A 26,998-nucleotide genomic window follows, 5' to 3' on the forward strand; every position below is an offset into this window, starting at 1 on the left:
CAACTAAAACTGTCCGGCTTTTGCATCACTATTTTCATGTCCCCCTTTCAAAAAAATGGTAAATGCTAAAACGCCACAAATATTTAAATACTTTTTAATATAATTTTAAAATTATTGACCAATTATAAGAAGTTATAAAATCTAATTGGTCGAAGAGTTTCAAGAAAGTTAAAATTAACCTTAAAAATCAAAATATTTTATGTTTTGAAACAATATCAACCTTCTGAAACACCATGAAATTTAAAACGGATGGAATACTATAGTAACGAGTTATGTGCGAATCGATGTACATAAAGTGAGAGTGATGGTATTCTCTTGTTTCTAACAGAGTAAATGATTTTCCTAAGAAGAAAACTTTACTTTAGTTTTTTTGACTGATTGCTATTTCGGGCCTTTAAACGCAGCTTTAATCAGCTGTGCCAGTGCCACCTACCGCACTAAGATTGATTCATAATTAGATGGTGCGTTTTCAATTTAATGCAATATTTTTTTTTGAGAAAAAATATTATTTTATTATTTGATCCAAGACATCAAACTTGCTTTTATTTGCAAATAGTCTTTCCTTCTCAGGACAGAATTTAAAGTAGTATGCTGCTTAGATCACACACTTTATAAATGAAGATCTTTACGTTTCAATAATATAGTACTAGTTGGATCCCTAGCTTCCACTATAAAATGCGTTACATAACATAATTTATTCTTTTTGATAAAAAATCTCATTAAATAAAAAATTAATGCATGAGTGCAATGAATTTAAATCCTTTATATCTCAACAATAATTTTTACTGTAATTTCTTGCTCAAACAGCTAACTTTTCCCAACAAGTCAAAACACCATTTTCTTATTTTTGCAATATACTGAAGTCTTATTTTACGTACAAAAATTAAACATAATAAAGTTTTGATTGATACAGCTGACGAAGAATCAATAGCATTATGTTGTAAAAACAGTGTATTGTAAAAAAAATGTTATCATTGAAGTTTTAAATAGAATGATTGGTAAAGTAATAACATTATAAAATTTAAAAATTATCATAAAAATTATTATATAATATATTTATTTAAAAATAATATACATTAGATTATAAAATATATTATTAATATATTTTCTATTAAAAATAATGAATCTTATTTAACTATACAAATTAAATTAAATTTTAAATGTGAAATTATTTACAAAATAAATGTAAAATATATTTAAAATATATTGTCTGGATATAAAAATAATTTTTGATATTATAAAATAAAATAAATTAGTTATATATAATTTTATTTATAAATATCATTATTTATTTATTGGTAGAGCATTAAGTGAATCATATATAATATTAACATAAAAATTATATATAACATTTAATTTACTTATTTCTAAATAATATATATATATATATATTTAAATATATAATATATATTATGTTATGTTTTTATTAAAAATAATGAATGATATGCGTAGTTATATAAATTATATTATATTTAAATGTGAAATATTGTTTTTTTTAAGTCAAAATATCTAACAGTAACTTTAATGTAAATTTATTTTTCAGTATAAACATATTTTTTATATTATTAAATAAAAAGTTTAATTGTATATAATTATTTTGAAGTTTTAAATATTCTAACTGCAAATGCTTTATCAAAAATTTCATATGAAATCATTGAGCAAATATCACTTAAAAACATAATATTTATGATAATGTTTTGCCAATCAAACTCTAGGTATAGAACAATACGTTTGTTTTTTCTCAAAATAAAATGCTTGTTTCAGAAAAAGAAAGTAGTATACGTCCCTTTCTTTTAGATGTATGTGAGTTACAGTTATTTAAAATAGAATTTTCCTTTTTAGCCGGAAAAATGAATACAAGCCCAAGAAATATTGGCGTATTTAACTCTTGTCATTAGTGCGACCATAAGCAGATATACCAAACAAAATATATTAAATCAATTATTTATTTTCTTTCGATATTAAGACGAATTGAAATGTCCCATTATATCCGTTCTGCCATAGGCAGACGTACTATACGATTTCTTAATTTATGGAAATTTTGACCGTCGATACTAAAAAGAAGACTTATTATGCTACTGAGAACAGAAAAAAAGGAAGGATGCAAAGTAAAATATAGGCTTACTCGTCAAATAAATTTTCGTTTCCAAACATCCCTTGTACTTGGCCTTTATAACTTTCATAATATCAGAAGTTGACAAAAAAAATACATTTTTCCTTTAGGGAAACTTCAACTTGTATTAACCTAACTAGAGCTAGATTGTCTGCTAGGTATATTTTGCTTAGGTATATTTTTCTAAATTGTCTTCTACCACATTTGGCTGAACAATTTTTACAGTTCAAAAAATCATATATATCATCTTTATAAATCCTGAAGATTAGTACAATGAATTTCAATATCGCATTTAAAAACATATCCATGATTCTTAGTTTAGATAAAATCATGCCTCTCATGGTAGACAAAATATTAAGAAAAACATCGCTTTGAAATATCCCAATTCCAAATTGAAAAAAATAGTAAAGTAATATATTTAAATTGACTAACTAAAATCATTAAACATATACTTTTGGGAGTTTCTCTACGCAGACAGTAAAGTGAGACATGAACGGAATGATGATTTGATGACAACAGTATGATTAAAGGAAAACTCGTGGCAAACAATCATACTGTGTTTAAACTTTTGGCAGATGAGATAATGAATCTCTATTCTTTTTTTTTAGTTTCTTTATTTTTTTTATTAAACTTATCCCTCAAAATTATAGCACAGTAACTCCACTTAATTACGCACGATCAGCAATACAAAAACTTTAAACTATACAAAATCCTACTAGTTATTGAATCTAAGAAGCCGGGTTGACAAAAAAATAACTGTTGAACGCAAATTCCTATGCTCCCTAGATAGAGAAGAGAGAAGAAGAGGGAGCTTCTTTCAACAGAATCTCCGGTTGAATCAATGAGTTGATGAACGGCGGACGCGAGAGAGAATCAGGGGACTTGTGTTGTAGGCTATGATGATCGTTGATAAATGAGTGTTGTTTTGTGTAAAGTGACTTGTGATGTGGCCAGTGCTGGCCCAGTATATATTGACGCCTAAAGCAAAATAAAATTTTGCGCCTTCTTGGCATCGAACCTTGCACTATGTATACCGATATATAGGCGCACAACCACTAGACTACACACAACTTATAGAAAAATGGATGCCCTTAACTATTTAATCTAATTTGGCGCCTAAAGCCCTGGCTTTACCAGCTTTAGGTCATGGCCGGCACTGGATGTGGCTCAGCCAGAGTCTAGTGGAACTGAATATCATTTACACTGTTCGCACAATCGGAATCTGGCATGCAATTGTGGGTTATATATTTATGTTTGCAATAAATTTGTCCGACTTTATATAAAATCTTGGATATAGTCCATATTCTTTTACACCGATTAATTTTAAACACTATCTAAAAGAAAGGGGAAATGAATTAAAAATAAGATTTTCTATCTAAAATTCTCCTCTTTTGGTCAAAACAAAGAAAACCCTTAATCTTAGCAAGTTCTAATTTTTTTTTAATCATTAAGCATATCAACTACCTCGTATTCATCTTAAACAGCAAACATCATAATGTCGGCGTCTATTGTTCTTTTACAATCCAATAAAGTATTTCTCTCCAACTTTATTTACTCTCTTTTTTATACCTTTGTTTGTAAAAGGGTAAATAGCTAAAAGCGATATTTTGAAAAAAAAAAACGATATTTGGGGGTGGGTTGCACGCTTTTGATTATCTTATGGGCTGGTGCAAAAAGGTTGATGTGATGGGCTTTGTGGTAAACGGACTCTGAAGTTATTAGGCCAGTGATTTCAAGTTCTCGGGCCTTGAAAAAATAAGAAGGGGAAGCTCATTATTAATACTAACATATTAATATTTTTGATCTCAACTCTAATAAATCAAATATAAAAGTTGTTAATGTACTTTATTATTAGATCATTTCAAGTATCACATTTTAAATTTTATAAGTCTACATTTTTCTTTTATGTACAATTTGTTTTTCTTTCATAATACAAAGTATAAAACGTTTGATCATGTTTATCATAATTTTTTTTCTCTTTATATATTTATATTTGTTTATTTAAATTTCACTAAATTTAGTTTGCTTATAATATGTATTTAAAACATATGAAAAAGTAAAACATTTTTGATAAAGAAAAAAAATTAAACTCACTTTATAACTTAAAACAAAAAATAGAAAATGATTTTTTAATAAAAAATTCACATGTATTAAATGATAAAAGTAACAATAACAAATTATTTTTCGAAAAACATAAAAACCCCCAAAACCTTGTAGTCCTATAAGAGTATGGACCGAGTTTTGAATTTAAAACCCGAAATATTTCTGGACCAAACAAAAATCAAATATTTACGGGATTAACGGGTCAGACCAGCCCAAACTGAGACCTTTGGCTCTGCTTCCATCATTAATTATCTGTCCTTTAGGAAAAGTAGTGGGTTGATCATCTCCTGCTTCAAGTGACTTCTTGCTAAGGGAAACCTTTTGAAAGAAAAAACTTTATGTATTAATATGATATAAAGGAGTTTTAAATAAGATAGGTCACTAGAACTTTATTTAAATAAAGAAAATAAAAATTGAACTATTTTGGAATCAATAGATTATTTGATTGATATCATAAAAAGCGAAAAATGAGAATTTCTCAAACCCTCTAGAGATGCATTAATCTTTGCATTGTTTTTACATTAAAATTTATTTGGTTGATACCAATTTCCTTTTAACGAGGAAAATTTGGAAAACAGAACTCACAAAATACTTGTATAATTTAAACATTAGTGTAGACTGTAGAGTGTGATTATGAGGGATTTCAGTGTGGAAAGCTTGAGAGGAGAGCCTTTCAGCCAATAGTACATCCACGTGTGCGGTTAGGTTAAACCGATTCATTAAAATCAGAAAATCTCCATCAACAGTATCCTAAATGGTGTCATAACCACATCTCTATTAAATATGTTAGAGCATCAGCAGTGGGATAAAATAGTCGAGTCTCTCATCTATTATTGTTTAATGATACGATTTGAACTCCAATTTCTTAAGACTGATCATGATATATTAGGATTAGCCTTATCCAAATTCATACACAGTAATCCCATTATACAGTTTAAATATGTACTATATAATTAGAAAGATCAATCAGTTTAAATGAAAATGAACTCACACTTATTACTGCTTAGTTTTTCTCGTCAAACTACCAGTGCTAGTTTAAGATAGCATATGCATTGTTAAGACTTCAATTTAATTTTCTAAAACACTTATTTAATAAAAAGGATAATGTAGAACAAAAAGAAATAGAATTATTTACACTACAGGGCAGTTATGAGTTTTTAATAACAAAATAGAACAGTTGCTGCTACATAGACACTTTATTGCAACATCTTCCTCTTTGTCATTACGAGCTGGTCACACTTCTAACTAAAGAGCAATCTCTTTTCCTAACTAAATTTTTGTTATAGCGGGAACATTTCTCAACCGCTCATCTCTCATTAAAATGGATGGCTATGATTACTTCTTCCAATTGTTGACAAGACTCATATCTACTCTCTCCCAGCCGTCAGATTACAACATGCAAACAAGCAACGGACGGCTCAGATTTTATAGGATTAATTATCCCACTAGATCTGCTCAGCTTTTGGTATCTTCATCCTTTTGTCAAAAAACAATTGAACTGAAAGATATCATATTCTCACGCTGTTCTCCTACATTCAGGTTTGATCTCTCCTATCTTTTTTATCATCACAACAAAACCCTCATGACCCTTCTCTTCATTTTATCTTTTGCAGAATGTTGGGCCATTGCATGGTCATCCCTGGAGAATGGACCTCCGTCGACTCGCTGTGGGAGTTTGTAATCGACCAGAAGAAGATGTCAGCATTGTCCCTGCCTGTGCTGGAATGTCCTTGATTGAACTTCAGAATAATGTTGTTAAGGAGTTCTTCACTTTCACTCAGCCCCCTCCGAAACCTGTCTTGAGTTACTGGCCTCCGAACCACAAAGAGCTCGCAACTGGTCTTACAACCCTTCCGGTGCTGCTCACTAACAACGGAGCCGTGTCTTACTTCTTTCAGCACTTAGCTTTCCATGAAAGTATGAACCTTTTTGGATAGCGCCTTCACCGCTTTAAAACAGCTTCTTTTGCCCTTTTTTGGATTTTGTGCATGTTTAAACATTTCTGATCTCTGTAACATGTATTTGGCTGTTGGAGCAGACGCTTTATTATTATATAAACCATGTCCATGTTTGTTATTCGTCCTATGTAACTCTATTATCACTTGCATGTGGATGAGGTTGTAATAGACACAAAACATGTACCCAACCTCCTGTTGTACACCTGCAACCTCACATGTACACTATCTATATGTGTACACTTACTAACGTCAACATCTACACTCAGGGATTGTCACTAGCTTACTGTCTACGAGAACACCCACTACTTGTCCACCACAACTGTATGGACACTTAGACAATATCCATGCGGACTTTGGGGACTCGACATGTACATTCTCCAATGTTGGGGTGCGCTTAGTTGTGCTAGTCCATCACCCAGGTATGTACACTCAGGGATTGTCCATGTAGCCTTCGTATGTATCGACATGGACGTTCCCTACGGGTTCTTTAGATGTCCATTCTCCAATGAACGTCCCCCATACAGATGCTTCCTGTACACTCGAACACCTCATACTTGTCCATCCTCGAGTTTGTGTCGACATCTCCAAACTAGAATCAACAATGTAATGCTTCCTATTGTGGACAATACATCAATGTCCATTACGACACAATCTGATCTGGGAGTTTTGCATATCTATGGTGGGGTGTCGAACATCAGTACAAATTCCTGTTGTACACCTGCAACTGAACAACTATCTATATATGTACACTTACTAGCGGCAACATGTACACCTTACTTCGGGTACACTAGCTCACTGTCCACGCGAACACCCACAACTTGTCCACCACCACTGTATGGACACCCAGAGAATATCCATGTGTACTTTGAATGTGTTGACATGTACATTCTCCAAGTGTCCCCCAAATTAGGCTCCAAAAAGTGTCCTGACCGCCGTGGACAATAAAACAATGTCCACCACCCACCTATGTACACTTAAGGAATATCCACGTATCCTCCATATGTATCGACATGGACATTCCCTAAGGGTCCTTTAGATGTCCATCCTCCAACGAACGTCCACAGTTACACTTTACGTCTGTGGACAGTAGACCATTGTACACGGGAACAATACATAATTGTCCAACCGCACGTACACTCGTGGTGTGCGCGTGTACATTTTACATCAATACAACAATGTCCATTACGACACATTCAGATGTTTAAACTTTTGCATATCTACGATGGGGTGTCGAACATTAGTACTTGTGGTTTAAATGGTTGTCCAGGTACCCACCTTCCTGTTGTACACCTGCCACCCAACATACACAATATCTTTATGTGTACACTTACTAACGTCAACATGTACACCTTACTTGGGGTGTATCCATGTGGATACTTAGAGAATATCCATGTGGACTCGGAATGTGTCGACATGTACATGTGTGCTTCTGACCGTAGACAATACAACAATGACCACCACCCAGGTATGTACAATTGAGGAATGTCCACGAAGTAAGTATATGTATCTTAATGGACATTCCCTCCGACTCCTTTAAATGTCCATCCTCCAATTAACGTCCACGGCTATCCTTAACGCGCATCTACAATCCATGATGTACACGTGAACACCTCCTTCTTGTCCAACCTCACGTATGTACACTCATTGAATGTCCATGTACACTTCGTTTGTCGCGACATATCCATGCTGCTTTTAAATGGGGGCTCCAAGTACCCAGCTTCCTGTTGTACATACTTCGCCAATACATATAAAGGGATCTAAATGTACACAGAGTGACCACAAGCAATCCAACCAGATCTTATGATGACCATAAAATTCAAAGTACCACATTTTTAAATGGCAAATGGGAAACAAGAAACAGAACATTCGTGGTATAACTGCTTCAAAAGATTCTTAGCATCTAAGCGGAGGTCCTCATACCTAACCCTTACATACAAAACATAAGCTAAACATACAATCAACGCAAATACAAAGGTACAACTAGCCTGGCATAAATATCCATCGCATACTGCTTGCGGAATATGTCAACCAACTCATCAGTCAAACCTGCGACAGTCGGATTACGATTCCCCGTTGCAAGCATCTCCATAAACTTAGCAGCTACGGGCCCACAATCACCGCTGCGCAAATTCATATAAGCCCCGCCCAACCGGTCAACCAGAAAAGTTTCCACCTGACTGTCACCAGCACTCACCGAGGGGCAAACCTTCTGCGCAATGTAAGGCAACATAGTAGCCAAGGGCTTCATCAACCGGGACACTTCCTCTATCGAATTCAACCTTGGGTTTGGGTCCAAAACAAGAATGCTCCACTCAGTTAGGCTAATACAAAGACCCACCCAGTGCTCACCCCCACCCCAATCGCTCTTCGAAAACCCATGCCCGTCACTTATAAGCCTGAGCATATACTCCACTTGCTTGTCGTACCTCTCGTCATCCCAGACACCCCACCTCTCATCGTGGTCACCACTAACCTCCATCAGAGGCTCAACCAGCACCTGCGAGAATCCGTAGCGTGTTAAAACAAATAAAATTATCAACAATGTTACAATGTACAACTACGGTCGTACATGTGTACATTCAAAGAGAGTCCATATATATTCTAAGGTTAACAATCACCGATTCAACATGTCAAGGCAGTGTACAAGTGTACATAGATCAATGTACACATGTTTACAACGAACATATACATAATTGTGGACATTAAAAAGTATCCACCTGTACACCACGGTTGAAATTTCGTCTGTACACGGTTTTAAAACAAACGTCCACACAAACGTGTTTATAATAAAAGGCGTCCATCAGTACAAAACAGTTGAAAACATGTGTGTCCATTGGTTCTAGGGCCAAAGGAACCAAAATAAACTAATATTATGTGGACATCTCCATGTGTACAAAACGCACAAGATTAATTTGGTGTCCAGTGGTTCTGCTACAAAAGCAAACAAAAACAACTAATTTATTTTTGGACATCTATCTGTGTATAATGGGAACAATCGCACATTCAAGAATACATCTACATACTCTTCTACATCGACTAAAAGAATAGAGCATTACCTCCGGATCATGCTCCGCGTTACGCACATCCGTCGCCGTCAAACCTGCATGTTGCGGCAAAGAGGTCCCTGGGTAGTCAAGCATAGTCGTCGTTGTGTCCCCACGCACATGTTCTAACAACTTAGGGATTAAACGGAATGCGACTAGCTGTAACGCAAGAGGGAAACCAAATAACCTAACAGACTTCTGTCTAAGCTTCTTAATTAGATCACCCAGGGGGTCTTCACATTTACCCAAAACCCGAGGCCCCGGCTTCAGTGTGCTGATTGTCCACAAGAAAGACTCTCTCCCCCACGGAATCCTAAGAACTCTTCCAGATTCTCAAGCATCTTCACATGTTTGAGAGAGGGTTTCGCCTTCTGCAAAGAGGCCACTAAAACACCATCAACAATTACCAAGAGGCAGAGCTTCAGCTTCTTCCACCCAGGCAAAGTCTCGATCTTTACATTGCGGTCAGTGCCAATAAGCTCGTCCCAATACCTGTAGTTCTCATCTGTCTCGGGTAGCTCATACTCGATAGTGTAGCCCTCTTCGAACTCTCCACAAGACAAACCGGTTACCTCGCCAAATTCTACAAGCGAGAAACGGAAAGGTTTCCCTGCAAAAACATGCCACATCTCGTATTTTTTCTTCGTGACGACCTGCCTTGTCATCATGCTGTGGACAACACGACCAGCGTACAATCTACGGGCTGGGAGTTCGAAAAGTCCCCCGAAACAAGACGACAGAAGGACAAGCATCTCCGGCGTCCCTTTGAGCGCGTCCCGGATCCGTAGAAGGAAATCCGCCGTCGAGTATACATTCGTCCTTTCGCTTGGGAAACGATCAGTTGCAAAAAGACGCTGGGGCAACAGAGCTTTTACATCCTCAACACCTGAATCCTCTTCATCTACAACCCGTAAATCAGACAAATAAACCCTAAATCAAACAAATACTAAGACGAGATTCGATATCTAGAATATAAGATAGTTAAATAACCTTGTTGTTTGTTCTTGCCCTGCTGCTACGAGTTCTTGCCATATTCGGAGAGTTTCTACGCCGCCGTCGTTATTTCCCACCGGATGTAATCAACGATTTGTTCGCCACACCACTCTCTCACGCTTTTTCCCCTTAAAACCTAGGTATCCACAAACGAAAATAATGGTGAAAATTCCCATTAATTGAAGGTGTAGCCAAAAAAAAAAATCAAAACTAGTTTATTTGTTGCATTAGGTCCACCGCACTTTTTGAATTTTGAAACCAAAAACAAGTTACGAAACACAACTAAAGAAAAAGGAAGGGAGACGAGACGGTTAAACTTTAGTTAGGGGCATTTTAAGTCAATTCACACAAAAACTACCTTACCCCACCAAACTGCCTTATCCTGTAATAAAAAGACAGAAACTGTCTTAGGATGAAATTAACTCAAAGAAATATCCTCATACTTACGAAGCTACAATATACTACAACATGGGATAGTTGTAGATCCATTTTTTTTGTAGCATAGTTGTAGATTCGTAAATGTTATTGTCAGCATTTGGAGCATCTCTCTTGCTTTACAAGAGATCTAAATCATTGTCGAGTTTAACATCTTGGGCTATAGAGAAAATCATAATAATAATAAACAAAAATGAGAGAGAGGAGAGAATGAACATGCAGTAAGTGAGTGAGTGTCATATGAATGTGATTCGTGATGAGAGAACGAGTTAAGATACTGTTGTGTCAGTTTTGGAGGCAAGAGAAAGTTTGTCCCACTTGTTGGTGAATCCACAGTCCCTCTGGTCAACACTCTTCATAACCTACTTTTCCTTGTCTCTTTCTTTTAGCTTTCTATTTTTCTCTTTCTTGTCACTTCATAGATTTCTATATAAATTCTTCAATGACAATCAATATCGTGATGACTTCAAACTTGCGATCGTAAATTTCTTCTTTGATTTGGAAAAAAGCCTATCGTTCCTTTCAAAACACAACAATATAGATTTGGTTTCGTTACGATACTACTATGAGAGATACTATACGAAGTCCAGCCAATACACGTTTTATAAAACACAACTTAATACGTAGTTGTTTTTTTGGAAAAAATCGCATAAAAAACTTTTAAAATAGTAATCACTAACATTTTATATTTAACAAACACTTTGAAAAATTCGAAGTGATAATTGTATCATAAAAAAAATTCGATTTATACATCAAGTAAAAATGTAATTGATACTGTTCAAAATAGATGACGTGTCGATTTGTTTTTTTTAAAAAAAAAAATATTTAAAAAATTATGAATAAAATAAATATAAACACACAGAAAAAGAAAAATTCACAAAAAATCAAAAGTATTTATATTATTTTATTATTAAAATAATATAAAAATACAGAAATTATAAAAATTTATAAAAAATGAAAACAAATAAAAAAATACAAAAAATCAGAAAATTACAAAAAATAAATTCAAAAAAAGAAAATGTAAATAAAATAAATTAAAATAAATTTTAAAATAAAATAAAATAAAATTTAAAATAAAATTTAAATTAAATAAATTTAAAATAAAATATAAATGAAACAAATAAATAAATATAAAATAATAGATAAAATAAATATAAATTCAAGAATAAAATATATATTTGATCTATAAAAAATTCAGAAAACACTGTATTTTAGTGTTTATTGGTTGAGGATTTTCTGGATTTTTATGTCTAAATATAGGGTTTGTGAATAGCTGTTAAAAGACTTGGACTTTAATTTGTTTTCTTTAATTTGGTTCACAAGAATCACAAGAATCTTTGATCCGTTACATTTTGTGTGTGTGTTGGTTGGATTTGGAAAAGTTCAGGATTGCGGAACAAATGAAAGGATGGATACTAATGATAGCTTGAGGGTAGCAAGTTTATGACACTCAATGCACGCTATTCTTTGATGATTATTGAATCTAGCTATAAAAATTCAGAAATTCACAACCTAACACTAAAATACAGTGTTTTCTGATTTTTAATAAAACAATATATAATTTTATTCTTGATTTTTGTGAATTTTTATAATTTGTTTCAAAAAACATAACTATTTTTGTGATTTTTTTTTATTTTTGTAAAATTTTATGCCTTTTCATGATTTGTTCTGAATTTGTTCTGAATTCGTTTTGAATTTTCTATTTTCTTTTTTTATATTTATTTTAGTAATAAAGAAATATAAATATTTTTGTGTTTTTTTTTGTGAATTTTAATGACTTTTATGATTTTTTGAATTTTTTATATTTTTCTTTATCGTAGTTTTTTTATTTTTAATAAAATTATTTAAATATTAGAAAAACAAACGATACATCATCGATTTTAAACACTACCGTACGGTTTTCGCTTGATGTACCAGTTACAGTTTTCACTTATGTACAAGTAAAACAGATTAAAGATCTTTTATGATATAAATGTCGTTTGAAATGATTAAAGTAGTTGTTAGTTTAAAGTGTTAATGGTTTCTCTTATAACATTTTTTATGTGATTTTCCCGGTGTCTTTTAGTTATCATAGTTCTTTTTTAACTTCAACTATTCGTAGTTAATTGTCTAGTTTTGGAAATTCGGAGAACACACCGTAACATAAACAGTGACAACAATTAAGACATATGGTACAGTATCAGATGCGCCAAATGTAATGATAAATTATTTAAATTTCATAAATTTGCATTATTATCATTAATAATTTAAAACTAGTAGCCTGTCGAGACAAAAAAACCAACAAGTAGACTTTGATATTTAAAGTTATTGGAGGTTTAGTAGTAGTATAAAAAGTTGATTTCTCTGTACGTTTTTTCTTTTGAATATGAAGTATGATTTTTAAAGATGATTTAGAATAGTGAGAAAGAACTGAAAACCCGAAACTCGTTTTTTTAAAAAAAAATACAATATTTGACTTTAAGACGTACTGTGTTTTTTATTTTTGGTCTAAATGCTTAAAGTACTATTTTTTCTTTATTATACAGTATGTAAAATGTTGCATTGTTGACTGTAAATTATAAATTGCAATTGTGTGGTACGGCGGAGCTAATCAGCTATTATGAAGTTACTTTTATAGTATACATAACGTGGTGATGAATTAAACATATGCGAGGACATCGTTTAGGTTTCTATAGTAAGAGACTGGTTGAAAATTAAATGTTGTTTTGTATACACGACTGGAGTTGGAAATGAAGACAAGTAATATAAGCATGGGTAAAGATAACGTCAAAGCGACAAGATGAAGGAAACAGTCAAACAGTAGAAAGTAAGACTGTAGGACCATGTTTTTATTGAGAAACATTTGTGTGATTTGATATTACATTTTTATTATGCACGTTTTGACATCTGATTTGATATAACAAAGCCCCTACCTAGCTAGACCTCATTTGCATTCAAATCTAATTATTTACTAATTTTAATTCTTTTTATTTACCTCAGATAGATGTAGGTATTCGTATATACTCCATAGCAATGCAGTAGATTAACATTAAAAATTACAATCATGAATACATAGTTAAAAATTGTTTCAAAAAAATGAAAAAGAATACATAGTTAAAAGTTTAAAGCAAAGGATCATATCAACTGACTGCCAAACTCTGTTCCTGACTTCGATATTTTACTTATACCTTTGTAGCAAAGTGTTCAGATTATATCTTATGTTTGAACGTCTTTCTTTTTTGAAATCTAAAAACAGTTGTAGTATTTTCATTTATCATTAATTCATATGCACACGTAATAATTTTGTATTTTAGTTTGATCATATATAAGACCCACCTAAATGAGTCTTTAGTATTAGGCACAAAAACTTGAAACAATCAAGTAATTAAGTTAAGCGAAATGACCCCAAACAGGATTGAGTTAAAAAATCTTATCTACAAGCCTACGAGGGGATATAATACATGCAAAAATAGTAAAAAATGTTAAAGAAAAACTGAACTACAAGCATAAAAGGTTAGCTATAGTACTTCCCGAAATATTTAGATGAATTTTTTTTCCTTTATATATATATATATATATATATATATATATATATTAAAACATCATCATAACTCATTGATATAAGTGTGATTCAACTATATTAATAGAATGAATTAAAACATCTTATTAATCATTTAAAAAATATTATACATATAGAAACATAAATATAACTAAAAAATACAAATATAAAAACTAAATTTCTAAAAAAATGTAAACAAAAAAATATAACCACCCTTAATTTAGCATATATACCATTTTATTTGGCTATGTAGTTATGAACCTATATAACTGAAACAATTTGTCTTATCATCATTGCACACATCAGAAACTTCAGAAAAATTAATGAACTATTGAACTCAAATTTCCTACATTTTACGGTAAATAAAAGTAATTCTATTACTATTATATGGTTAATAGTAATAGTACTATATAAATGTAACGTTTTCAATCCCCCCCCGGATTAATGTGAAGTATCACCTCACGTGAACTGAAATCAAAGTCCCTCACTTCCCGCAAGTAAACCGTACATCAAAGTCTAAACACTAAACATAACGCATGACCTAATTTACTTTCACATTGGGTAATGTGAAGCTTCTATATTACTCATCCCCATATTTAGCCAACTGTTTAACAATTCCCCGTACATATAAAAGATTCCGATGAAGAAACAAAAAGCATTATTATAGATTTAAAAACTACAAAGAAACGCACACAACAATATATTGGTCAACAATCTAACGAGAGAATTTCGCAAATGTTGTCCGAAACTCATACATATCACAACGTCACTACAAGCAACTGAAACCAATATCTTATAAAAGGTAACATATAAGCGTACGTAGGATAGATAGTGAAAGAAAGAGACATGTCTCAGTTTCATCTTCAAACCCAAATCTCCCACACGACTAGATCTGCAAAAGCAAAAAGGGACCTCAAAGTTAATCAAATACAGAAGTATATATTGCATATACACACATGCATGCACATCCTTCGAAATATGTTACACTACTAGAATTTATACTACAAAAGTCAAAAAACACGAAGGCCAAAAAAGAAAAGAAACCCCAATGAATGCTCTAAGAAAGTGCAAGGTGTGTGTGTAATTAAACTAATTGAGTCAACATTGTTGACCTAAGCCAAACAACATGTCTCTCGCATGCATTTATCCATTTTAGATCCCAATGAAGAAATAAAATACTATAGATTTACTATTAACGAAGATTATATAACCCATTAAACAATGTTTTATTACTAGTAGTATTTAACATACAATGGTATCTACCTAGCCATTGAAATGAAAGTAATGTATAAAATATTAATTAGAGGAAAACAAAGAGGATAAGAGAGGAAACAAAACCAGATAATAGGAGGCTCCATGTTGAAGAGGGTGAATAGCGACGCCATATTCATCTGTGACAATGGGCTGACCTGCGGAATTAATGAGAACAACCTCTTCTCCGAATGCATCTCGTACATTAAACTGTCCCGGGCTCACTTCAAACTCCATTTCATTGATGAACACCCTTATTCTCGCACCCGCTGCTTTCATTTTAGCCATGGTTATTCCATTATTTCATGTTAGTATCATGACTACATGATAACATTATCTATATATAAAACCTCAAAACAAAAATGAGAAAGGAAAGAGACTGTATACAAATAAATAATTATTTTACATACTGGTTAACAACTTTACACGAATACTTTTTTAAAAAGATTTTTGCTGATCAGTTGTTCCTTCCATTGTTAACACAAAATTAATGTATTTATACTGTTAAGGAGAAAATAAAGAATACTAAGTGATGACTCTTTTTCAAAAGGGAAATAACTTTATATACCTTGAACTTGAAGCTGGTCCAAAGTTGATGGGACAATAGCAAGAGGATTTGAAGTTGTAGTAGTACTAGTAGTGAGAGGAACATGAAGCATGATGTTATTGTTGTTGTTGTTGTAAGAATTGATTTGATCGCTAGTAGCAGCGTAACAAATCTGAGGCTGTGGCTGTTGCAACATCTTCAACCTCATTTCTTCATCTTCTTTCTCACTCAATTGTTGATGGTTATGAGTTTCATAACCCGCACTAGCGTTCATGATCTCGCTAAGGAGGATACCGGTACATGGCCCCACCGTTGGTGGAGTCTGTTTTGGTTGCTCGATCATATCACCGGGAAAAAACCCTAATTGGGATGAGACGGGGATACCTTCAAACCCTCCGACGCTGGAAGTCGGAAAAAGAAAGGATGCTTCCGGTGGAAACATCCCCATCATTTGACTACCACCCAAAGAGAGATTAGTGTTGTTGTTCTTGTTCTTGGATTTGCGTGGTTTGGTGGATTTGGAGGATGATGAGGAGGAAGAAGATGAAGAGGAAGCTGAGGAAATAGGCTGAGGCTGAGGTTGTGGTTGTGGTGGAGGGAGGGAGTGTTTAGAGTGGTTATGGAGGAGGCGGAGTTTGTGTTTGCTACGGGACTTGCGGTTTTGGAACCAATAGAAGACGTTAGCGTCACCGACTTGGCCGTATTCTTGAAGCTGAGCCCTAATCCTTCTGATCTCCTCTCTCGGTGGATTCACCAGCCCTGAGTTGAAGATTGCTTCAAGTATCCGAATCTGCTCTGGCTTCGGATTCCATCTTGGTTTTGGCTCTGGACTCCTTTCCACCTCACACCCTTTAACAAAATCACATCTCATCAGATTAGAAAAATATAAAAACAAAATTATAAGAAAGTTTTGGTTTTCAGTAATTAAGTATATATATATTAAAAGCAGAAGGACCTGAGAAGGGAGAGGAACGATGGGAAGCAGGAGAAGGCAAGAGAGGAGAGTTTATGTCGTGTTGCCATTGATGGTGATGAGGTTTGGACTTGAACATGCTTGGCCAGTGTCTATTCGAGGAAGCCATAACTGATTTAACTCGATCCAAAGAAGACAAATATTATGTGTATGCTTGTGATGATGATTGATGTTGATAATGATGTGATGTGTCAAGAGAGAGAGGAGGAGAAGAGGCAGGGAACAGAATGGCTAGTGGAAAGAAAATAAAAATGTGAATAGGGCAAACGGGTTACGATCTCTTTCTCTCCTTCTTATAGCCCCTCTTCACCTACCCAACCTCTATACCTTATATTTATCTCTTTTCACATTATTTAGTTTTGTCTCACTCGTATCTCCCTATGTGCGTATGTATGTGTATTTTTGTATATTTCATCTGTATATGTTTATAAAAGATAAAAGAGTTCTGTATCCAGAAAAGGAAAGAAAAAGAAAAGAAAAAAAAAAGACTTCAGTCTTCTTTTTTAAACATCACTACTCTTGTTTTGGGATGCAAAAGAATTAGAGAATTAGGCTTAAAATCCACAAACAGAAAATGTTATAAAAGACAATAGAAAGACACTCTGATATAATTTTTCGCTTATTAGTAACTACAAAATTAAAAAGTACTATTTAATGACTATACAGGGTATTTGATCAATTTTAGATTCCCAGAAGCACTATGACATTTTAGAATTAGATCCACTTTTTCTTGCTTCGGTTTGAAATACTACATTATTCTATAAAACTATTTTCGGAATTTCCATATATGATCAATTAGTGCATTTGTTAAATTTATTTTTAATACCGTTGTTATCTACATCTAGTTTTGAAAAAATATATTAAAGAAAATTTAAAATATATATGAGTTATAAAATTTTGAAAGATTAAAAATTAAAAAAATGCAATGTTTAAGAATCATTTAATATGTAAATGTAAAAACAAAAATGCAATAAAAAATATGAAACTTCAAAACAAATTTGAAGTTTGAAGTCTCTTTTGAAAAACAAAAATTTCATATCTAAAGTTATTAAAATATCTTTTGAAGATACTCTCGGTGGTAATTTTTGGAGGCAAAATACCTATAAATCTCTAGAATGAAAACAGGACATAACACAAACACACACATAACACAAAACACACACAAACATAACACAAACACACAAACACAAATAACACTAACACACAGAAGAAATATATATATACATAATTAGTGTATTAATTTTTAAAACATACTACTATACTGAATTATTGAGACTAGAACAGTAAGAAATATTAAAGAAACTCAAGTGATCATAAATGCAACCCCATGCCTTTTCCTTATAGTTCGTGCATTGAAACCTAAATAGCTTCTGTAGTTCAAACGTACGAACTCAACTTTCTTCAGAAATTGATTCAACAGACTCTTTGAAAGTGATCCATGTTTGGTTCTGAACTAGGATTTCTCCCTTTTTATTATTTTCTCTTCTGACATATAAAACATTAAATGGGCCAGACAGATGGATGATAGTTTTACATATTTTCCCACATTTTATTTTATCGTATAAATATTTATAGGATGTTTTAATATATATTTCATGTGTGGGGGAGTTAATTTCTGGGCTTTCAGGCTGTGCGGAAGACGATTATCTCGGTCTTCGGCCTTAATTAAACTCGGATGGAGGGAGCAAATGGTTTGTTTGGATGGTGGAATTGTCATAATCGATGAGCCAAACATGATTTTAGATGTTTTTTTATATAAAACTGCAGAGAAAAATCAAGTATTAATGGAAAAATTAATAATTTTGAGAGGTCAAGATGGGTGGTGGTGGTATAGTAACTGCAAAGAAATTAAGGTTGTTTATTTGGATTGACTCGAGGGTCTTTTGTTGATGAACGTTCCCATTAATAACGTATTAATAATTGTTCAATATTGTTATTTTGAAATATTAAGATTCTTTTTCTTTGCATTTATTTCAAAAGATAAACGAGCGAACTAGTATATATTATCAACAACCGTATGAAGTGAAGACAATATTTTTTAAGCAATGTTAATTTATAAATTTTGGTGGAAATGATTCAAATTAGCAACTTAATTTGTTGCATTTGCTGCACTGACCATGACACATTTCAAAACTTTAACCATGTCATGTTACAATTTGTCGCATTGGTCGCCATTTTCTGATTCTTTGCAATCCTGAAATATGATGCATGTATGGCGGTTTGAATACAAAGTATCACAAAAAATTGTTCTATACCAAGTGGATGCATTTTCTGATTCTTTGCAATCCTGAAATATGGTGCGTGAATAGGATGCTTGATTATTAAGATTCAGTAATAATGTACAAATGCCTCTCTTTCATAGGTGATTAACATGTGAGGCCTTAAGCTAATATTGCTTGTTTCTTAAACTCTTTATCTTTTTCGGATATATGTGAAACTAACGTGGTGATCATAATGTGGTGAATTGTCATAAATCTCTAGTCTATGAGACATGGCCAATCCGCAAAAATGAATTCAAATGAACAATTCTCTGTTTTTTCTTTGCATGTTTGATTTGCTATCTTAGACAAAATAACTCATTAGGTTATTACAATTTGCATGTTAAAAGATGGCCATGTAACAATGCTTGGATTAAGTTCTTGATCATCAATTGATCTTGGTAAAAGTAAACCAAAGTGTGGAAGACGGTTTATAGAGGTGAAAACCCAAAACACGCTGTTGATCACGTGAGTATATGTCATTTTCCCTCCCGTAACTCATAAACAATTTTGCCAATAAGTACTTTTTTTGCTAATTTTTTTGCTAAGAAGTTGTAATAGATTGAAAAAGAAAGCTAAGTTCTGTCGTTGTGTCATTGTAGATCACAAGCTCCAGCTTGAATTAATGTTTTTTAGTGAATCACGGGTACATATCAGGATGATGAGGATAGTCGCTTTCTACATCGAGGAGGGTGATGTGAACATCGTATGAAAAGCTCGTCTTGTGTGTTGTTCTATTTCTTTCATGCTTTCATAAGTTCTTGTTGATTGATCGATTTGAAAGAGGTAATTCTAAAAAGTTTAGAATGCTGATTATCAGTTAAGTATTTCATACGTTTTCGGTTAAATATTATAAACGTCTACGTGATAAATTTTGGGAGTATCTAAGTTTTGTAATATACTACTCCCTCTACTTTCATCTACCTTTTAATAAGTATCATTTGAAACTTTTCACGGATATTAACTAAATAAGAATAATTTAAATAAAAATTTACTGATTATTAAAAGAATAAAAAATAGAATTAATGTGCAAAGTTACATTAAAATTGTAAAATAATATTTTTTTGAAATAAAATAAAAAATTTAAAGTGATACTTATTATGAAACAAACTGAGTATCCTATATCCGTTTGTATGATAATAGTTTTAAAGCTCCAATTTCAAAGCAAAAAAAAAATTACAATTACCTATTGGTTTGAGTTCTTTTCTCATATAAGGGAATCTCATTTTCTGAATTCTTCTTATGTTGTGGAACATTATACGTTATAGTAACTTATTTTATGTAAATAATTCTTAAAGAAATATTATTGGCGTCATGGAGTAACCCTAGATTTCAGTGGGATGTCTAAACAGCAATAACTATGACATGTGTTTGATATATTGGGACCACTACGAAAGAATGAAAACCTTTATAAGCTCAACAAAGTAGATTCATTTTTTGGGTAAATATTTGTATTTTCTTTGTAACCAAAAAAAATTCAGACCTCCCTTTCCATTGATAATTTAATTATAGGTTCCACTTACAGATGTACAAACTGGTTTATGTTTTTTCCTTTTGTCATTCTTTTATTATATATATATATATAACTTGTAAGATCTGAATATTCAAATAGTAACTTCATTAATTTTTAATTTCAAACATATATATATGTCCTTGACTCATATATTTATGTTGTACATGTTAGAAGCAATTATTGTGGGGGAGTGGTGGATGAAGAGTGATCCATACCGAATAGTAGTGAAGTGATAACAAAAGTATTTTATTTTTATATGAGAGAAGTGTTTTGAATTTTTTTTTTCATCCTTCTTGATTCAATCTTTTGCTTTCTGTTTCCCTACAAACAGTTTGTACCTAACCAAAATGTCAATAAATTGCACGGCCATACGATTCACTTTCAATGCGTTATAGTTTTAGCTTCTAAGCTTATATAATTTTAATTGTAAAAAAAAAACAAATGTCCCGACATTTAAAATTTGCTTTAAATTTGGACGTGAGAGCAAATAACATGTATACATACATGATACAACCAATTGTAACCTAACCAAAATTTCAACAAATTGCACGATCACTCCAATGATTTATACTCCGTTTTACAAAGGTATACATGTTTAATTTTTTTTTGTATTTTCAATGTATATTTTATCAACTAATGATAATTTGTTATAAACTTTAAAAAAATCTTTTCATTTATTCATTTTTTATTTAAAATTATGAAAAATAGATAACCATAAAATTATATATATTTATAACTAAAATTTTATATGTTTTGCTAATCTTTGTGAAAACTTTAAAACATGCATCATTTTGTCACTTTGAGTGGTATTTCCCAACACTTAAATTATGCTTTATAACAAATCATCATGTTTTAAAGTGGATTATGCTAAATCATATATAAGTTTATTGCTAACATAATAACCTTTGAAAATTACACATATAGCTATCTAGACAAATATGAAAGACTTCTTTTATTGAACTTACTCCAATACTTGATATATATATGTACACATGATATGAATATACGCATTTCTTTTAAGAATGTACGCATTTGTATGGTGAAAAAAAAAGAACATATACGCATTTCTATAGCCTATCATTTTATATCATATGTTGCGAGTAATGCATTAAATGAAATGTACATAGAGAGGGAGCACCAGAAATGAGTTATAGAAAAGAGGTTGTGAACTTGTAAGCTAAAATTGCGCTCATCTTTTGCAGTCTCAGTAAATGCTCACATTAGTAAATACACCAACATGCCTTCTCTTCAATGCCCTAATATCCCATCACATGCAATTTCCCAACTTTTCATTATTATTATTTGTTATATGTATCCTTATCTTTGCTTATTATCATCAGTTGTGCAGTTCCATAGTTTTGTATTATTTTGTGTTTACTCAACTAATGTGTGACTTCTTTACAATTGCTACATCTATAAACTCACATCTCGACTTGTGGAAAATAAAGGGAGAAACTTTGAGCGTTCTTTTTGTTATTTTCAGGAAAGTTCAAAAAGTTAGTTCACTTCTTTGGGTGATCCTGGAATTTTTTGGAACCTTATACAGATCATTATATAGTAATTAGTATTTTTTAAAAAGAAATCGTCAATATAAATCTTTCAAACCGTCAATATAAATCTAAATATGAATCTAAAAAAAAATGTTAGCTTTTAGTAGTTTAAGTATCTTAAAAATTGCAATTCGTAAAAGCAAGCTAGCACTAATACAAAAAAAATTCGCAGCAAAAGTTTAAGAATCAAGATTTTAACTAATTTCGAAAGTTGGATTTAAATGATATTTTCATTATTTTATTCATGTTAAGTGTTATAAATTATTTTTTTCTGGAAATAATTCTATTACGTGAGAGAGTTGTACTTTTCAAATATCTTCTATATTATTAAAAGAGAAGTACATATATGAATTTACTCTTAAACATTCTACTTATTTACTGTTCAATGACACTGAAATAATAAATATTCTTAAATCTAAGCAGTTGATGTCTTTTTCTAATTTGATAAATCATTCCTTAATCAATCATAAACTAAAAACTTGGATTATATCAATTCACTAAACTTTAAATGAGTAAATACAATACACAAAATTAGTTACATAGAAACATATTTAATTGTTACGTGATAATCATTCCTTACATTCATAGTTATCATTCAATATTATACTTAGCTTTAAGTTGTTAAGTTTGTATGACTTGAACTTTAACCACGGTGAATGCTTAAAGTTATATTAAACAGTTATTTAATAAAAGTAAAATTTTAAAAATATATACTAGATTTTAGACAAAATAAATATTTATTTACATAAAAAATAAATCAAACACCACCTGAGTTTAACAACTTTATTTTTGATTTCATGTTTGTTATTACTTAAAATTTATTCTTGATTTAAATTACTTTAAGATTTTGGAATATCACAACATTCAACAACTACATAATTTTCCTTGTGTTTAGAAAAAAAACATAATCTTCCTAAAATCAAAACTGTTACAACTAGATGAACTTAATGCCTGCATAATTTTATTGAAACATATATTTCAATATACATTATTAGTCCTAAATCCTAATTATTCTTTTTTATATCAGTCCTAAATTTCGCTACATCAAAAGAAAAATTTCAGTTATAAACTCTAATTATTTAAAACTATCAAATTATTATGTTTCAGAATTGATACAAACATTTAATATATGGTAAATTTTTTAAAAAGTAATCCGCTAATTACATAAAATAATTATTTTAAATGGGTATTGCCATAAAATAATATAAAATATTTATATAAATAAAAGTGAAAATAGGTAGCCGTCAAAGATCTAGTTCACTTTATTAGAGATTTCTTTAAAAAATCTTCCACCACAAATACATTATATCTCGTATTGCATGTGGTAACCACTCGGAATGGCGACATTTAAATAATCCGAATCTGCGAGAGTTCTGATGATATATTTTACATTTAAATTTTCAATATAAACAAAATTAAGACTACTACTATAAAATAAGATGAAAAGGAGAAGAATATTTTATATTTTAGCAAAATTAAAAGAATGTTTTATAGTTTAGCAAAATAAAAAGAATGTTTAATATCTTTGTCTTGTTGAGTTTGGCTACAAACTGTTTATATGTAATAAACAAATCATTGAAAACCATGCATATGCTCTAGAAATTTGGCAAACGATCGAGAAAAGGCAGATTTGTCAACTAATCCCATTGGGAATATGTTAAAACGTATTTCAAAAGCCTGAGAATCGGTGAACACTTACCTCACACGTGTATAATGAACGTTAGAACCACCATTTTTGTGTGTGGAATTAATTACAAAATATCAATTTTCTAAGTACGAAAGATAAGTATTCGAGAAACATCCTCCTTAAAGGAATAAGAGTACGCATAAGAAAATATGAATTTCTAACAACATTCTCTCAAGTCTATTTGTAGAGAATTGTCAAATGGCATAGTTAACATCAAAAGTTTATATTAAGGAGCGCTTTGAGGAATGAAAATGCATCGGGATAATATTAAAGAGCGCTTTGAGGAATGAAAATGTTTGAAGTATATACATTTTCTAATACTAGTTTGGGACCAGATACACAGTAATGCCTGTTAGAACTCTTGCTGGGATCCTTGCTTTCTTTTTGTGTGGTCTCAAAAAGTCAAAATAGAATGTCGACGAACAATGATTGTAGCAAAATAGATACGGACACAATTAACTATGTTTGGATAGAATAATCAAAGTTAGCTTAGTTGATGCATAGTTTAGAGACTCTTAGGGTTCAAAATCTCAATGGTCATAGCACCGATAAAAACCTAATGTAATGTATACGGATGTAGTAACCAAAATCAATTAATCTAAAGTACAAAAAAAAACATTTCTATATATATATTTTAAGACAACGCGATGAAGTTCCTTGAAGAAAGCGAGCGGTTTAATGTTTCTGATTTCGTTAGGCATATCCTGCTTATTTCGGAAGGTCAGTGATGATGTCCATGAACCACTTCGCTTCTTAAGGAGAACGAAGCTTGGTCTACACGGAATGTGTTCTCAGACAAATAAGAACAGTTTGTCTAGAGGTTTTTAACAAGTCATATTCTCTTGCGAAAACCCATATATTCGAAATTGCAAAGGTAATTTAATCTTTGTGAACACAAACAATCAATTGACACAAGTCGGATTTGTCACCCTACAATGCTTTTTTTTCTCCTTCTGAATACCATAAATGCTGAAATGCAATTAAGTGGACAGAGATATACGAGGCAGGTTCCTTACGCCAGCAAAGATCTTTGTCAACTAAATGGAGAAAGATCTAAAAGTCAACTATTTGGACAAAGGTTTTTGATGCAGCTTCCTTAATTCAGCAAAGATCTTTTGTCAAGTAACTGGACAAAGAGCTACTCAGATTCAGCATCTGAACCCAAATATGTCAGCGTTTATTTGGTGTAGTGGTATGATTCTAGCTTAGGGTGCGAGAGGTCCCGAGTCTTGGAATGCTCCAGTTTTCTTGTTTTATCAACATCACTCCATCTCAGTAACTCAGAATGTGGAGAGCATATCAGGACTCCTTGATAAGCAAGATCAAGATGACAATCTCATGTTCACTGATTTAGGCTTTTTGACAGGGAGAAAAACAATTTTATTAGACACGAGATAGGACTTCCAAGATTGACTACATGATCAAAGTAACTGATAGAACGAGATGAAAGTGATATAATTACCATCAGATCCACTATCTAATGTTCCTTGAGACAACAACCACATCTCCCTCTTAAACAAATCAAATTCTAAACTGATTCTAGTTCAGTTAATCGCAATTATGTCAAGCGCAATTTGGGTGAGTTCGATCTTCAGAAGTCCCATTGACTTTAATTTAGCAGCGCATGTTTTGAGTTACATCAAAAATCAGCTTAAGCTCTTTTGTCGAATAATTTGCTCTTCTTTGAAGTTTATGAGTGAGAGAATAAATAAATAACTAACTAACAAGATAAAAGGATTTTCGTTCTCAAGAACCAAATGATTATTTACAAATTTACACAAGAATGATTTGTCTGTTTATATTGTTCCAAGGATCATAGTTTTTATACGTTGAATATTCGAGATTGCAAATATCACTTGCCATACCTTCACTTTGGTGTAGGATGATTGACAATTTGCAATAAAGGAAACTCTTCTTGACAAATCACATCAGACACCACTCAGAGTAAGCTGCCTAATCCTCCAAGAACGAGCTGTATGAAAAAAAATGTAAAAACCATAATGTTTAAGCTATTAAAGAATCCAGTAAATACACAAAAGACAATGCATAATCGAAAACTTTCAAGATTTTACTCTTCAGAGGAGCACATAAACAACAGGGCATTTGGTCTAGTGGTATGATTCTCGCTTTGGGTGCGAGAGGTCCCGAGTTCGATTCTCGGAATGCCCCATTGACTTTTTGAACAAAGTATCAACGGTATACATGCTAAAGTTTTGTTACTAATCATTCTTACCTATGATTCAATATCTCAAAGATCATGTCAATTAAACAATTGCCATCCCCTAGAATTTCACAACAAGTAATATGAACATCATTGCAACATATTAATACAAGCGTTTGGAAGCTCAAAAACTCCACCTCTAGGTTGGTTAAGCCATGTGTCTTTCTAGTATAGATAGAGAGTTGGAATATCCATTACCAAAAATTCTCAGGTCTTTGAATTTTCAGTACTATCATATACCGAAATATTAGTAGCACATACCTTCACTTTCATGTCAGATTATTCAGATTTGCAAACATGTGGCCTCTTCTTGAAGCATTCCAACCAGATATACTTCTTTACTACTACAAGGCAAATGCTGCCAATTTTATCCAAGAATGAGCTGCAAGAAACCGAGAGTATAACGCCCAGGTTGATAAAGTTCCGTGAACACACTGAAAGATAATAGGCAACTGAATTTCAAAAACAGTTCCTTCAAATGTACTACATCAACAATTGGGCATCTGTGTATGTTTGTCTGGTGTGCTAACTAAATGTTGCTACCAAAAGGTAACAGATGTACCCTTAAAATTTCTTAATAAACAAATTCAACTGATCAGAATATTTCACATCCAAAGGTTATAAACTATGCATTTATACATCAGATCTCATACGTTACAAATTGCTTACCACTTATTGATTATATGGTAAGAGTCCGTTATGGAAAAACATATCCAAATTGTATCCTTGTCATCAAATCAACTGGCTTATGTTCCGATTTCATTCTTGTCATTAGCAAATCAACCAGAAACGGTTTTACTCTTATTCAAAGTTC

General features: G+C 32.0%; 2 protein-coding genes and 1 non-coding gene across 13 annotated transcripts in view; 1 reads left to right on the plus strand and 2 right to left on the minus strand.

The window, feature by feature from the left end:
* Positions 1 to 14,797: 14,797 nt before the first annotated feature.
* Positions 14,798 to 17,202, minus strand: LOC108810630 (WUSCHEL-related homeobox 9). 2 transcript variants are annotated; one of them, XM_056987770.1, is made up of 4 exons: positions 16,938 to 17,202; positions 16,004 to 16,831; positions 15,523 to 15,707; positions 14,798 to 15,076 (listed from the first exon to the last, which is right to left on the minus strand). In XM_056987770.1, exons 1-4 carry the CDS (start codon positions 17,062 to 17,064, stop codon positions 15,071 to 15,073), a joined length of 1,146 nt encoding a protein of 381 aa, XP_056843750.1. In that variant the 5' UTR covers positions 17,065 to 17,202; the 3' UTR covers positions 14,798 to 15,070. The 2 variants fall into 2 exon arrangements, with proteins under 2 accessions (XP_056843750.1, XP_018438234.2); XM_018582732.2 differs by lacking the exon at positions 14,798 to 15,076 and having other exon boundaries at positions 15,185 to 15,704.
* A 7,670-nt stretch (positions 17,203 to 24,872) lies between these two features.
* LOC108806536 (nudix hydrolase 22, chloroplastic) overlaps positions 24,873 to 26,998 on the minus strand; it is a 9,423-nt gene continuing 7,297 nt past the window's right edge. For 7 of the 10 annotated variants that reach the window (XM_056989329.1, XM_056989325.1, XM_056989320.1 and 4 more), the window contains 2 exons: positions 26,446 to 26,618; positions 25,653 to 25,935 (listed from right to left, as the gene is read on the minus strand). The gene's annotated coding sequence lies outside the window, so the exon portion shown is untranslated. Of the gene's footprint in view, positions 25,319 to 25,652; positions 25,936 to 26,445; positions 26,619 to 26,998 lie in introns of those variants that run through there. The other 3 variants (XM_056989324.1, XM_056989321.1, XM_056989328.1) reach the window with 3 other exon arrangements.
* Positions 26,061 to 26,132, plus strand: TRNAP-UGG (transfer RNA proline (anticodon UGG)). The gene has a single exon. It is a non-coding gene; the product is annotated as a tRNA-Pro (tRNA).

This window comes from Raphanus sativus, chromosome 6 (assembly GCF_000801105.2).
Source record: "Raphanus sativus cultivar WK10039 chromosome 6, ASM80110v3, whole genome shotgun sequence".
Lineage (NCBI taxonomy): Eukaryota > Viridiplantae > Streptophyta > Magnoliopsida > Brassicales > Brassicaceae > Raphanus > Raphanus sativus.